Below are 15908 nucleotides of genomic sequence, written 5' to 3'. Positions count from 1 at the left end.
AGATGCAGGTTCTATGGTCCTGGTGAGGCCCAGGGCCTGTTCTTCCCTATGCAAAGTGGGGTCAGAGAAGCAACTTAAGGATAAGGAAAGTACCAAGCCTCAGCTGTGAGAGAGACTTGGGAAGAGCTTGAGTGACCCACAGCCCTGTGGTGACAAGAAAAATACCCGCATGTGAAAGGCACACATTGCCTAGGAGCTTTGGTGATATACAGGGACCACTCAGAGGTCTGAGGACACTGCACCCTCTTGGGACAGATCACACACATAAACACACACACACACACACACACACACACACACACACACACACGACAGACACACTCACCCCCCCCCCCACACACACACTCACCCATGGTGGGGGTGGTGAGGGGAGGAAGGAGCTGGGGGGTTAGGTGGTTGCTGGTTGACTGAGGGGCTACCTGGGTGTTCTGTGTGGGAATTTGCAGAACCAAGGCCAGGGTGTTGTGATCGAAGTTCTCATCCAGGGCCAGCAGAGCACCATGCACACCACTCTCATGTAGGTTTCCTGCATAGTCCCTTAACCCAATAGACTGGACCCAGTGAACCACCTGGTCATTGGTCCAGACCAGCACATCTGGAGGGCAGAGGAAGAAACGAACAAGAAGGAAGCGTGCCTCGCCCAGGTTCTCCTAAGTGTAGAGCCCCTGTTTCCCGGCTCTCTAGCTCCCACTCCATCCCTAACTTGCAACATCTGTCTGTCCTCCATGGCATCTGGGTTCCTGCCGGGCCAGCTCCACCTCACTGCATCTCTGCCAATCCACTTTTCTTCCTGGAGTCCCAGCAAAGGCTATCCCCCCCACCTCAGACCAAAGTGGCCTTATTAGAGTCTTGTCTACAACCTGCCTCTTTCCCATCCAACCCTCCCCCTCCCCCCAGATCGCCAACTTCGATGAGCACATCAGTCTACAGTACCATCCCAGAGGTCACATCAGTCTGGTTGGTGGCCACTGTCTGAGGGAAATGGATTCACATCTGAGTGGACACAGAATACGTCCACGGCATCAGCAGGCTGGGGTTGCATTCCCCTCTCACATCTGAGTCTTCCTTGGGACTCAGTGGGCCCCAGGGTCGGGGTGGAGGCAAAGCTCACAAGGCCTGGCCAGCTTACCCTTGATCTCATGCTGGCTCTCCTCCCGCCTCTTCTCCAGCTCTTTCCGGTCATAATTCAGCCTCTTCAGACACATGATGCCATACTGGAGACTGGTTCTGTAGGCACACAGCACCTGAGCCAGGGCATCGGTGTGACCACATTCCTGCCCACATGGCCCCCATTCTGTCCCAACCATAGTAGGGGCAGGCCCACTGCACCCAGCACAAAGAACACCTGGTACCCCCAAGTTCCTGCTGTCAGGGCTTGCACCTGATCTGAGGTTACTTCCACCTCCTGCTGCTTACATCCCCCGCCCCCCCCACTCTCCCTACCCCACCCCCAGGCCGGAAGAGTCTGTGAAGGTTAATCTTGGCCTTGTTAGAATGCACCACTAGCCTAATAGATCAGTCCAATGCATCTCTGGGTGTGTCTTCAAGGACATCCCCAGAGGGGATTAGGGAGGTGGTAAGACCCATCCTGAATATGGGCAGCTCCATCCCACAGGCTGGCACCCAGACGGAATAAAAGGGGAGAAGGAGATGGCCTGATGGCCGAGACATTCTCTCTGCTTCCCCCTTCTCGACTGGCTCGAACCAGGAGCAAAAATAAGTCCTTTCTCTCCTAGGTTGTGTCAGGTATTCTGTTACAGCAAGAAGAAACTAACAAAGGGCCTGACTGGTGACAGGGCTTGCATGAAACCAGCAGGTCCCTTCACTGCAGGCGTTGGAATGATAAAGACTAACTACCACTCACAAGCCAGAGGAAAAGGAACTCTAAGACTCTCCTCCATATTGCCATTTCACTCGGTCCTTTCAACGGTCTACAAGATGCCAAAGGTGTCCCCTTACCTGTGCAAATGCTCTCCGTGCCGCAGCCACGCTGACACCCATGTTGTTCCTCACACACACTGACACCCTGTCACACAGCAGGCTTCTGAGGCCTGGGTGTCTCGGGGCCTTTGCGCGGGCTGCTATGCCTACCCAGAACATGGCACCGCCCCCCCAGCTTTCTAAATAGTTCACTCTTTCTTCACCTTTAAGTCTTTGTTCAAATGTCTCCTGCTCAGTCCAACTCAGCAGTCACCCAAAGCAGACTCACCCTACACCATCACCATCACCACCACCCCACACTCCCACACTAGGTCTAATCTTTTCCCTCACTCCTTAACTGTCTTGTCTCGCCAAGTCTGAATGTACATTTCATGAGGGCAGGGGACCGTTTGACTTACTGGTCATAAATCTCTAAGACATCATAGGTGCTCCATAAGTGCTCACTGACAAAATGAAACCATTTACTTAACTTACTAACTACGCCACAAGAGCAGCAGGTCATAATGAGCAGTGAATAAACAGTAAGTTGGGAGAGAACCTTGGGTTAGAAGGGACTCCCACAGCCATTCATCTGAGCTCCTCCGAATCTAGGACTCACCCGACAGCCCTTCCACAGTGGTGGCTGAGCACTCCAGAGGTTGACAGCTGGTTTCCCCTGGGACACAGGTAAGGGTCCTGGCTAGACTGGACCGCTACTTTGTCTTTTTCCCTTTCTGGGTGTTCCCTTCCACAGAGCAACAGAACAGAAGGCCCACCCCGACTCCAGTCACTTTGGGATGAAATTATCCGGACGGCTCCCGAAGCTCTCCTGCCTGGAACACTCATGGCTCAGAGACCCGTTCCTGGGCAGCCTGGGTTTAGTGCTTGGGCTGCTCCTGTCTTAAACTCTGGGTGACTCTGAAGAGGCGTGAGCACACAACCCCTGATGGGAAATGACCCTGGCGTTGAGTTTCATTGTAATCTTTTACACAGTTCCTGTGACTTTCAAAGCTGTTGGTCAACACAGCAAAACCATACAAAGCCCTTAACGTTAGGTCAAGACAGGTTTGAACGCCAACTCTGCCACATCCTCCCTGAGGGCACCGGGTAGATGGGGTCCTACCTCTCTTTCAGGGTTGTGATGAGGATTAAAAATGATCGTGAATGGAAAGGCTCAGCACATCTCAGGGACTCAGAAACAGGACCACTATTCGGAAGGTAGGTGTGATTAATGTATGTGTCGGGTGGGGGCCGCCCCAAACAACAGAACCTCACTCAACAGACTACCCCAGTCTGAGGAGAAGCACCGGGTGAGATGTCTAAAGATGAGGGTGTCAGCTCCACCTGGCCAATCAAGCAGGCAGGATTTCCACTGCTGTTGGTAGAGTAAGACGTAAATAACCCTTTCTTGTTGTAAAAATGACTTACATGAATGTCTCCAAAAGTGACTTGGTGGTACAAGCCTGTAATCCAAGCTATTCAGGAGCCTGACTGCAAGAGGACCCCAAGTTCAAGGGTTACTACAGAATGAGTTCAAGACCAGACAGCTTAGTGAGACCCTGTCTCAAAATACAAAAAAAATGCCGAGGAGGCCAGGCACAGAGGCACGTGCCTATAATCCCTACACTTGGAAGTGGAGGCAGGAGGATCAGAAACTCAAGGTCATCCTTGGCTATACAGAAAGTTTAAGGCCATCCTGGGTTACATGAGTTCCTGTTTGGGGGAGGGGGGAGCTGAGGGTAAAGCTCAGCATCAGCAGGCCTGACTGCCTGTAGAGACCCTACGCTCAATCCCGAGGGTTGCAACTGAGAGATAATACCCAGACCCAAGGACATGCTTTGGAGGCCGGGCATGAGGGCTCGCGCCTGTAATCCCAGGATTTGGAGGACGAGACAGGAGAGGAGCGCCGAGTTTGAGGCCAGCGTGAGCCACAGCATGAGTCCTTGTCCCCAAACTCCAACAGGGAAAAAAAAAAAAAAAAGAACATGCTATTGGAATGTTGCGGGGAATAACCCAGAGTGAATGGCAGAGGCGAAGTGTGTGAGGACACCTCAGAACCCTGGAGCTCTGGAGCTGCGGAGCTGCCCCAGAGCCCCGGGGCAGGCTGGCTTCCTCCCTGCTCCTCCCAGTGGGGCGTCAGGGTGGCTCCCGCTGTCCTGGAAGGACTGGAGCGCACCTCCTCCAGCAGTCCGGGCACGTGACCGACAGGCAGAGAGGAGCAGCACATCTCCCCACCTGTCAATCACACGGGACGTGACAGGTGCAGCTGGGCCTGGCAGCCTCCCAGGCAAAGACAAAAGACTCCTTTTCAGCGAGGGGTGAAGGGCAGGGAGGCCACAGCTTAGCTTCCCTGCGGCCCTCACAAGTCGCCGTGGGGTCACAAAGGTGCAGGGGCCCAGGACTGAACTCGAGTCCTCAGACTTAGCTCCACCTGTGCCTAGTCATCATCCCGAAGCTACTGCTCCTTCCTCATGAGTGAGACGTCTCCGTCTCCTCATCCACGAGGGGGTTAACCAGATTCTGCCCCGATTTAAATCTCTATGGTGTGTCAACTGGAAGGACGTCCACAAAGTCCTGAAGGAACCAGAAAAGCCACAGACGCCCAGTGCCACCTGCCATCTTACCATCTGCTTGAGACAAAGCCCGGGCTTGAGTAGCAAGCGGGGCTGTGTGAAGCTGGGTGAGAACATCTATTGGAGTCAACTCTTCGAGCTGTGGCCACCAGTGCTGACTGGGACCAGGCAGAGACCCTGGCTGTTGCCCATGAGCTGTTGGGAAGCAGGCTAGAGGGGCCCTTGTGCCCAGGCTACAGTGTGTCCACAGAGCTTCCCGTCTTTCAAAAGACATCTGTATAGAAATTTACTCACGCTTTAAACAGCACATCTAGCAGCTGCGGGCTCGGAGGCGAATGGAACTCAGTGAGTTAGCGAGCACTGGCTGCTCTTCCAGAGGACTTTGGTTCAGTTCCCAGCACCCACCTGGTGACTCATGATGGTCTGTGACTCCAGTTCCTCAGGATCTGATATCCTCTTCTGGCCTCCACAGGCAATAGGTACACATGGGTTCACAGATATACATGCAGGTAAAACATCCATACACATAAAATAATAAAAATTAAAATGAAAACAAAATGCTGGCAACCAAATTCATGATTTAAAAAAAAAAAAAACCATGTGGGCCAAATAAAATGTATCTCTAGGCCATTCTGCTCACAGGCTGCCAGCTTGGGACCTCGACCATGACAGGTTTTGACAGATCTTTTCAGTCACAAGAAGACAAGGACTAGGGACATAAAGGGACACAGGTCCAAAGCTAAGGGACTTCCATTGGTGATGTAATAGTGCAGCGAGCCCACTGATCCTGTGACAGTCTCTCGTGTGTTTGAACCCTCGGTCTCCAGACGAGACTGCCATTTGGAAACGTCACGGAACTCTTAGGAGGAAAAGCCTCGTGAGGTGAAATAAGTCGTAGGGGTGGCCTTTGAAGTTTCACAGTCTGGCCTCATTAACTGTTCTTTCTCTCCTTCCTGGTGCAAATGTGATATGGTCAGCCAGCTTCCTGCTCCTGTGCCATGGCCTCCCCTGCCTTCTGCCGCGTCTTTCCCACCATAATGGTCCAAGACTATAAGCCAAAATAAATCCTTTCTCCAGTATGTTGTTTTGTGGAGGTATTTTTATCAGAGCAGCAGAAAAGAAACTAATACAGATGCTTAGTACCGATCATCAGTGTGAGGGTATCTATAATTGTCTAAAAAATGAGCCTTAGGTCCCTGTGAGGAGTTATCCAGATTAGACTATCCTCTAGTCTGTCTTGGAGGGATTTTCTTGATCGGGTTAACTGAGGTAGGAAGGTCCTCCCTAAAAGTGGGCAGCACCATTCCCTGGGCTGGGGTCCTAGACTGTAGATAAAGGAGAAGCCAGCTGAGCACCAGCGTTTACCTCCCCCTTCTCCCTGACTACTAAAGCAAAGCGGCCAGCGGCCTCATGTTCCGCCATCTTTACTTCTCCGCCATGACAGACTGTACCCCGGAACTGAGAACCAAAAGAAGTCCCTCCTTCCCTAAGTTGCTTTTGACAGGGTATTTTATCACAGTGACACACTCAGAATAAATACAGTACCTAAATTCAGGGCCAGATTCACTGTAAGCCTCCTTAGTTAACACAGAGAACTCAGCAAGCCCAAAGACAAGCAAGGATACTCAGAGAGAGAGAGAGAGAAAACTCTCAAAGATGATGCTAATGAAAAGTGACTTGCGCCCTAAGGGTTAAAACTGACAGGATCAAACTCACAAACTGCAGAATGAAACAAGAACATGGGAGCGTTTCATAACAGGAACACCGATTACTACCCAGAACCGGCCCTGGAAAGAGACAAGGGGCCCCTCCATTTCCGAAGACAGAGCCCCAGGGCTTGGGGAGATGCCACATCAAGGTGGCGGCCCTGGCTCCAGCCTGGCTCACCGATGAAAGCTGTCCACCATCTTGAGGTGGACCCGCAGGTCCTTCTTGGTGAGGTGGTCCAGCATGCGTGCATCCACCAGGCACTCCATGAAGTAACTGCGGTACTGAGGGAGCCCCAGGCTGGGCAGCCATTCATTTCCAATCCATTCGTGATTCATGTCTCCATAGGCCAGGGTCTGGGGACATGAGAAGGAAGAGAGGACATGGGGAGGAGGGCGGTGCCGGTAGGTTACAGGTGGCATATCTGTTTGGGAGAAATACCAATCCACCCTCCATCCATGAGAGAGGGCAAGCTGTTCAATAATACTTCAGCTTCTTTGCACTAAGGAGCTGGTAGTGGTGGGAAGCAATAGAATATTCCAGGACCTCACGATGACCCAGTTCTGCTCAGGTACCAACTGTCCACACCAGCGAACAAGAGCAACAGAAACAGTCCTTCCTGTCACCTCTGCATGTGTAGTGGTGTGTGGATAACCTGCCTCCCTTATCCCAGTTAGTTCTCAGCCTGCTGAGCCAGAGGAGAGGCCAGGTTACAGTGGACCCGTGAAAGATTGGCTCTGGTGAACGGCTAGCTTCAATCCAGGGAAAGAGACTCAAAGCAAGGGGCAGCAGCCTGTGACTGAACAGCCGGCTTGTTTCCCTAGGGCCTGGCCATCCCTCCAGGCACCCGCCAGGCCCTTTGTCCATGTCCGCACTCACAGGGTCACCTGTCTCACGATGCCCACGCTACGCGGCAGGCACTGCCTCTGGATGAGAGCCAACGGGCTCCTTGACCACTGAGCTTCGGAAAGGTTCAGTCTTGAGAGCAGCCCTCCACCACCTCCCCCTTAACTGCAGGTGTTTCCAGACTGAAAAGTTCTATTTTTAAAGGAAACGTTTCAGGCTGATGAGTGTAAAACTGTATGCCACACATGTTCACTACCAAGCATACAAAGGAGGCTATCCTCCGTGGTCAGCATCCGAGTCCAGACCTAGCACAGCCCCTGCCCTTTCTGTCCCCCCGCCCCCCCTCCGTTCCCCACCGCTCTTCCCACACGAAACTGCTATCCTCAATTTCCTACATCCTTCTGCCCTAAGAAAAGAGGCTTTACGATCACCCGTGTATACACGTGCTGAACAATACACTAGCTCTGTGTGTGTGCTGATTGATCGGATTCTACGAAGCCATCGGGATTAGCCCTTTTCACTGGACATTACGCTCCTGACTCCTCTAGTGTTGCATCATGGGGATGTGCTGTCACTGGTGTGGCCGGAGACTGCGAGCATGGCCGCCCTGCCTCATTCTCCACCCTGGTAGCAACTATCCCACACTGCCCTGTGTTTGCCGACACTGTCCTTTTCTTCCGTTCATTAATGTTATCCTTTCCCTCGGTTAGAAAGTTAAGAAAGGCCGATCTTGTAGATGCTCAATAAATACGTGCTCATGAGGTAAACGAGTGAAAGATTCATTCCCCGGGGCGTCCTTTGGAAGGATAAGGAATGTGAGAAAATTGTATGAATCTAAGTCTCATCGTTTAGGAGAGTCAGACTGTGGAGGGTCTGGCATGCTGCAGGCCCAGGCCCCCCAGGACTTCTCACTTGCCATCCTTCGAAAGCAGAGGAGGAATGGAATAGGAGTTTGTGGGGGAAGAAGGAACTTGGTCCAGGGCTCCAGGTGTGACATGCTCACACTGGACTCGGCCAGCTGTGCCATTCAGAGAGCCCGGTGAAGGATACTGCTCTGACCTTCTGAGAGTAGTTCTGAGGAGAGAGGGAGGGAGGGAAGGAGGGAGGGAGGGAGGGAGGGAGGGGTCTTACCTGGGCCCAGCTGCCCTCCTCACTGTCCTAGCAGGAACCAGTGCCGCATGTCAGGGAAGACACGAAAGTCAAGAAACCTGGAGCCTCCACCCAGGCTCCCAAAAGAGGCGAAAAGACACCCCAGTAGCTCATGGGGAACCAGGATAAGCTTGTTGGGACAGTTGAGAAAGCTGGTACATACATGCATGTTCGCGGTGAGGGTAACAAATTTGTGTGGCAAAAACACACTTCCGTGGTTCCCAGGCTTGCCTGGGGGTGACCAAGATGCCAGACACTTCCATTCTTCCCTCCTACTCCAAGCATCAAGCCAAGAACAGGGAGCTTGTGACTCAGAGCCATAACAGGGCAGAACCAGCCCAAAGCTGCTAAGGGTCTTCTGACACCTGGGACAGAGCCTCCAATGTACACAACAATGACTCCCAATCTCATCTTGCTCTCCCGCAATCCTCCCCGCTGAGAACAGAGCGGGGCAGCATCAGGGATGCAGGTTTCCTCCAGCCCCTCTGGCTTCCCATACTCTTCACTTAACTTCATGGTATTGCTAGTGCTTGGGCCAAGGGCCAGACTCACTGTTTTGGTAGATGTTGCCAGAGTTTCCATCTCTTCATGGGTCACCCAGACATTCCCTGAAGACTGCAGGCAGAGAGGAAAGCACCCTGGTCCTGGATGTGCCCCACGCCCACCCCCAGATCCCCAAAAGGAGCCCCCAGGTACAACTCTCCCTTCTCCTGACTCCTCCCATGGGCCCAGCCCTTAGCTCCCCAGTGTCTGGTTCTAAGCAGTCCATCCTAGAAGCTATCCAGAGATCTGCAGTTATTGTCAGGTAGGCATGGAGAAATGGAGCCTATGGAGGCAGGGACCCAGACCCGCTGGGATCCTCCTCCAATCGACATTGTACTCTCCCGAACACCAGAGAGGGACTTCTGTGGATATGGGAAATTAAGGCAGAACTCAAGGTTCCCTCTTCCTGCAGGCCAGCGGGAGACTGTATAAACAGCATGCCAGGACCTTTGTAGAGCTGAGGGTGAAGGAGGCTACTCACAGTCCTGGAGGTAGGTGGGGCTGAGGGGCTGGTCAGGGACACCATCTCCTGGATGGCCAAGCGGAGCTTGAGCCGGTGCAGGGCGTTGCTGATGCCGATTTCCCGCTGGATCTCTGTGTCGGACAGGGCGGACATGATGGCGCCGCTCTTGACGTTGGCCCGGCAGGCCGCCACGTACCAGGCAGGCATCCCTACCCAGAGCTGCAGACATGGAGCACAGGGGAGCGGCTCAGCATCACGTGGGTGGCTGCTCCTAGGGCAGCCCGATGGAAGAGCCAGTCTGCCTGTGAAAGACTGCTGCCTCTGGGATCGGTTGCCTGACTCCTGGTGTGGCACACACACACATTGATCTGGGAGGAACACCCTGGTCAAGTTATAGGGGCATCGAGCCTGCTGCTCAGGAGTCCTCGTCCCACCCAACAAAGAGGCAACGCAAACCCTAAGAGCAGACACAGGAGACTTAAGTTCAGGGAGGACTAGCCCGACTCGGGGAGGGATGGGGAGACCGACAAACCTACCCCACAAGGTCTTCCCTCCAGATCCCAGAGCATGTCCCCTGCCCAGCCTCACCTCCAGCCAGGAGACCACCGTGGGGCCATCCCATTGAGCAAAGGGCATTCCTTTTCGGCGAGCATCTTCAAGCAGCTGGTGTCTTGGGGGGAGGAACAACAGGCTCACTAGTCTTTTTTTTTTTCTCTCTCTCAACCAGGCTGACTCCTGGGGACCACTCCAGGCTGGGCCAAGAGCTGGCATTCGTACTTCCCCAGCTCCCCACCCTGGAATTCTTCTGCTCTATGCCTGAAGCAATATGAAACTTCGAAGTGGGGGCAGGAACCCCCTCCTTGCCCACAGAGCTCTCACACCTCACACACACTGACTTAGCCATCTCCATGTGCCCTGCAAGAGAACCATGGATCCCAGATTACTCTCCACCAGTCCTCTTGCTTCCTGGTCCCTAGGATCATCATAAGACCCTGCTCTCAACTCCGGACTACCCGGACGTGCCCGCGTGGACCGAGCCTCGCTGGGCTCTGTCTCTCTGAGCTCAGTCTGTGACAGAACAGGGGAAGGGAGGCAGCCGGCGGCCGGGGCCACCCTAGCAGCACCTGCTCTGAGGCTCTTACTTCTTTTTCAGCCGCCGGTCCTTCTCTGCCTGGGTCCCCAGCTTGGCAGGTACCATTGGTTCCTGCAGACTGAGCTCCGAGTCCGCCAGCAGAACTGGAAAGGAAGACATGGGCATGTCAGCAGCCATTTTGCTTCTGCCTTGGCCTGGACCAAGAGAACAGAGAAGCAGCAGCAGATGCCTCCAAGCATAGAGCACCCCAACCAAATCTGAAGGGTCCCTGCGTATTCCCGGGGCTGTCTGCCAAAGTCTCTGCCTTCCAGGCAGCCCCAGAGTGACACTGGGTTTACCTGGGGATCCTCAGCCCTAGGAGTGTTTTCCAGAGAGATGGACCCTAGTTGTCCCACTCCAGTATCCTAGACAGAGCCCCTGACTTCTCTGAGCCAGGGTGCAAAGCACACCCCAAGTAAATATGTATAGACATGTGCAAGAATTCAGAAACAACTCTCCTGACTTGATAAAGAAACTCTTGGGCAAAATCAACCTGTTACACTCTCAACAATGGGCTCCTTCTTCCTCCCCCTAGCTCTCTGTGTGTATCTGTCTGTCTCTGTGTGTATCTGTCTGTCTCTCTCTGTGCCCGCTGCCACATGCATGCATTTCCATGCGCACTCACTGCACGCACACACACACACACACACACACACACCCTCTCTGAGTGTGCTCTTGCACACCAGCCTCTTTCTCCAGGTGCATTCACTCGCACAGACTACAAAGGAGAAACACACATCACTCTCTCCTGTTGACGATCTCCCTGGAGAACCCCTGAGAAAGGGCACTGTCACTGAAGTCACCGCAGGCCTGGTCACTGGTTCACGTGGCAGCAGAAATGAAGAACGCAGAAGCTACTCTGTGACACTGATAAGCTTGAGTATCAGCGTCGTGTGTGGAGCAAGAAATCACACAACTTCTCCCAGAGCGCCTCCACCACCAAGCAGACCTTCCTGAGGCTGGCTCCGCCCACCAAGCAGACCTATCTGAGGCTGGCTCCGCCCACCAAGCAGACCTTCCTAAGGCTGGCTCCGCCCACCAAGCAGACCTATCTGAGGCTGGCTCCGCCCACCAAGCAGACCTTCCTGAAGCTGGCTCCGCCCACCAAGCAGACCTTCCTGAGGCTGGCTCTGCCCACCAAGCAGACCTTCCTGAGGCTGGCTCCGCCCACCAAGCAGACCTTCCTGAGGCTGGCTCCGCCCACCAAGCAGGCCTTCCTGAGGCTGGCTCCGCCCACCAAGCAGACCTTCCTGAGGCTGGCTCCGCCCACCAAGCAGACCTTCCTGAGGCTGGCTCCGCCCACCAAGCAGACCTTCCTGAGGCTGGCTCCGCCCACCAAGCAGACCTTCCTGAGGCTGGCTCTGCCCTACTCCCAGGCTAAGACTCTCACATCTTGAGCAGAGACAGCCACCCTCCAGCCCTCCTCTTTACTCAGATAGCTGTGTTCTGATTCACGCCTTCCCTGGGATGTGGAGTCAGGGAAGGTCTAACTATGCAGTTGGGTCCAAAGGTTCCTTCCTTCGGATCCAGTTCCTCCCCGAGGGATTTACAATGTTCCCACTGCTCTGAGGGACCTCTAACTTTCTTCTTAGACTCAGGCGCTGGTCTGGGCCAGCCATCCATTCCTCTGACCCATCTCTTCCTCCTCTACCAGAGCAGACAGTGCACACACAGACCTCTTCCCCATGTCTTTCCCTTCCTCAAGCTGCACCCTCTCCCAAGAGTCCCTTCTTGTCTTAGCTAAATTCTGTGAGGCCACAAGCCTCAGCTCAAGAGCTGCACAGGGAAGGAAGCCTGTCCCTGTCCCCAGGCCTTCCACAGCTACTGCTGCATCCTGAAGCACCCGGGCTATCTCCACTGCCACGGTGTTCGGAATAATCTCCTGTGTTTCCCTTTCTATCGACTGCCAGGCCCCCTGAAGAGTTGTGACCCCAGTTCAGCAAATGTCGGGGAAATGACGGAAGAAGAGGAGAAGAGGAGGCGGAGGGAGGGAAGAGAGGAGAGAAGTGGAGCAGGGGAAGGAGAAAGCAGACGTCTATTGTGTGCCTCCCACATGCCACAGGACGACAGAAGGACTCACTCCTGCCCAACCACCTTCTCCAAGAGAAAGGCTGCTAGGCCAGAGAATCTGTAAGCATTCAGGACTCAGAGGCAGGAGGATTGCCATGAGTTTAAAGCCACCCTGGGCTACAGAGCAAGTACCAGGCCAGTCAAGGCTACATAGCAAGAAAGACTCTATCACGCACACACACACACACACACACACACACACTCATATAAACAAACAACAACAACAACAAAAAAACCCACATTAAGTTATAATTAGAACCCAGCCTGGTCGCTCACGCCTGTAATTCCAGCTATTGAGAAGCCGAGGCAGAAGGATCATAAGTTCAAGGCTAGTGTGGACTACAGAGTGAATCTCAAGGCCAGCTTGGACAGCATAGTGAAACCCAGTCTTCAAATAAGCACAGGGCTAGGGCTAGAGCCCAGTGGTAAAGCACCTGTCTGAGTTAGCGCTTGCCCTGAATTCAATCCCTTGTCATGAAACAAACAAACAAAGCAAGCCTCACACTGAGTGCTGTGAAAACCAGATGTGCTTAGGAGGAAGATGTAGTGGAGACCCCACTCTTCAGAGCTAGGACAGCTGCAGTGCACATCAGAACAGCTCTAAAGCGGAAGCCTCTGCGGGGAGCCAACTCTGACTCTATACCGACTCCCCACGGTGACACGCCACGTCAGTGGCCACTGCCTGGCACTCAACCTGGCCCGCCATGACAGCTCTGAGAAAACCTCCATCTCTCCAGTCAAAAGCTGTTGCTGTGTGGTCCACACCCACAGGCCCGAGAGACGGGCGAACAAGGCTGGACGGAGGCAGACCCTCCAGCTGCTGATGCCCCGGTCCCACCCAGCCAGCCCTCTGCTCTGAAGGGGGCAGAGACCATGGCCTGTAGCGTCCCGACTCAGCTGGATCAGCCTGCCCTTCTCCTTCTTCCCAAACAGGCGGCCAATGGATGACTTGATGCCCTTGCGCTTGGCACCCTTGTGCAGAGAGTCCTGGCTGCTGTTGCTGCTGCTGGGGTTGCTGTCCTGACCCTCCAAGGCACTACAGGATGACAGGCAGGAGGGAGTGAATAAGAAGAAACATACTTCAATTGCAGCAAGAGAGACGGAAGTTAGACTTCAGGAAGGGGGCTCAGTGTCAGCGCTGGGGTGGGGGTAAGGGAGCGTGGCCAGCGCAGGTGACCAAAGGGGATGGATGTGGGAACATCCATGCCTGATGGTAGCCCAAAGAGAAACGAGGCAGTCAAGCACCCTTGGCAGGTGAGATGCAGCCCCTCAGAGGCCGGAAGTGCAGCCTGACCCGCTTACCTCTTGCCTTCTTCTTGACTCAGGGCTGGGTGGCCAAGCTTCTCTAGCCGCAGCGTCCTGGGTGAGGAAGGAGGAGAAGTCTCACATTTTATGGTGGCTTTATCCTCTCGGTTCTCTTCCCGAGACACTGGCGACTGAACAGACAGTGGGTTGTCAGGGGGTAGAGGGAGAGAGCTGGGGCCTGCCTACCCAGCCCCGACAAGGCAGAGGATCAGAGAACCGGAGAGCGCAGCAGAGAGGCCCCCCGTGGCCTCTGGAGGTAAACTCAGACCCCAGGGCTGGGGGCAGAGGCCCAGAGGGAAGGGCCTGGGAGCCGGTACCCCGCTAGTACCTGGGTGCCCGGAAACACTCACCAGCAGCTTCCTCCTATGTTTTCTTAGGTCGCTGGGCTGAAAAAGAGAAAGAGGAAAAGGTGAGCCTGCTTAGGGTGACAGCCGAGGAGTCAGGGACTCGCACGAGCCTGGAAAAGGTACCACAGCAGAACGGAGCACCTGGAAAGATAAATCGTGGCTCCCTCGGAAGAGAGAGCGGCAGCCGGACAATGGGCATGGCCCTAAGCCTTCCGCCATCATCCAAGGGAGGGAGCAGGGGAGATGTTAAAGCCCCTTCCTACCCAGAAGGGCATGCTGGTGACCTAGCACATCATGTCATGGGAAAAGGATGCCAGAGTGATGGGAAGAGAGAGAGACCAGCTCCCCTCCCGCCCCCGCATACACTCCCCGGCACAGGCCTGTGGTTCCCAGGACCCTCGACCACTGCGCAGACTCACCAGGGTCATGACCCCCATTCGGTCCAGATCCTGGGCAGCACTTCGAGAAGTGAGCTTGGGTGTGGAGCGGCCACTGAGCGGAGGCGAAGCACTGGCCAGGGACAGGGCGGTCAGGGAGGTGGGTATGGAGCCGCGCTTGCGCAGCTGGGTCAGGTTGAGGGCCTCCATGCTGCCGCTGGTCACACGGGTCTCGATTTCCTCCGCGCGAAGCTCAGTGGACTCTTTCTCCTCCTGGATCATCCTGCGGGTCAGCACACCAGACCTGGCCGTTATCCCGGATGACCAAGCAGGTCATGCTAGGTGATGGTGCTAGGTGCTGCCCTGCACTCTCCACCCTAGTACCAAAAGTGGCCAACGCCTACAGGCACCACCAGGGTCCCCGTGGTCTCCTTGGCTCGCACCTTCCCGGCCGAACAAAAGCCATTTCTGGGAAGGAGGCACCTTGGTCAATGAACTCTAAACCATCTCTGAGGGAATCCCTGACCTGCACCAGCTACAGGAGTGACCTTGAACCTGTGCTTGGCTCTCTCGGATCTCAGTTTCTCAACAGACGCCATCATTGGGGTCATCTTCGTCAGGAGTGCCCAAACAGGGCTTTTTGTGGTTGTTGTTTACTGATGCCAACCCCTAATGAGGTTTCCTCTGTTCCACTGAGAAGGAGGAACCTAGGGAGATGGTGTGTTGTGCCCAAGGGGCACTCGGAGAGAGGTGTGCATACACGTTCACACGGACTGATGGAAAGATGCTGACTGTGACCTCACTCTGAGATGACACCTTTCCCACTCTGAGGCTGTTCAATTACCCTTTTTTTTGAAAAAAAAAAAAATGGTTGTAATAGTAAATGGTAGCTATCCCTCTGGTTTTACGATGCAGAGCTGAACACTGGAGTCTTGAATTAGCACATGTGCCTTAATGCTTTCTCAAATATGCAAGTCTGACCCCAACAGCCCATCAGTGTTACCTCGCTGCACGACAGTGATATATAAGCTCACTAAAAAGGCAGGGTAAGGTAAGGGTTCTTGACATCCTTCCCTGTCTCCGCTTCTATCGGATGTCTCCTTAGAGATGAAAGGCATGCCACTGGGGAGCTTCTACCTGAGCCCGGATCCTGGTTCAGCCACTTTAACAAGTGGCTTTGAGCCACTAAATCCCTCTCAACTGACCGTAACATTGACCCAGCTCCCACCCTTCGCTGGCTTCTTCACAGTCAGACTGAGTAGCAGGAGCACAGACAGTTCCATCTCCCAAGCCCAGCCACCTCCCAGCCTGGAGAGGAGAGATGTCACCCAGAGTCATCTGTAGCCCTGTCCCTCTGGGGTCAGTATTAGTCCAAGTCCTTGCCTGATACCCACGGAGCGGCCCTGGATTGTGGTCCTAAGCTGTAAGATGGGACAGGAGCCAATACTTTCACTGTGGGCCCCAACCCAAAGGGCC

At 54.3% G+C, this 15908-nt stretch overlaps 1 protein-coding gene across 1 annotated transcript in view; it reads right to left on the bottom strand.

Annotated features, from left to right (window-relative positions):
- Ppfia4 (PTPRF interacting protein alpha 4) overlaps nt 1-15908 on the bottom strand; it is a 48473-nt gene that overhangs the window by 7792 nt on the left and 24773 nt on the right. The window contains 12 exon segments of the mRNA XM_028876613.2: nt 420-595; nt 1130-1227; nt 6381-6556; nt 8178-8204; nt 8748-8810; nt 9220-9420; nt 9790-9871; nt 10344-10437; nt 13276-13439; nt 13706-13839; nt 14059-14094; nt 14475-14715. Coding sequence (XP_028732446.1) covers nt 420-595; nt 1130-1227; nt 6381-6556; nt 8178-8204; nt 8748-8810; nt 9220-9420; nt 9790-9871; nt 10344-10437; nt 13276-13439; nt 13706-13839; nt 14059-14094; nt 14475-14715 — 1492 coding nt within the window.

This window comes from Peromyscus leucopus, chromosome 15, assembly GCF_004664715.2.
Source record: "Peromyscus leucopus breed LL Stock chromosome 15, UCI_PerLeu_2.1, whole genome shotgun sequence".
NCBI classification, from domain to species: Eukaryota; Metazoa; Chordata; class Mammalia; order Rodentia; family Cricetidae; genus Peromyscus; species Peromyscus leucopus.
The sequence above is the reverse complement of the archived record's forward strand: the minus strand, read 5'-3'. Positions and strand labels throughout refer to the sequence as shown.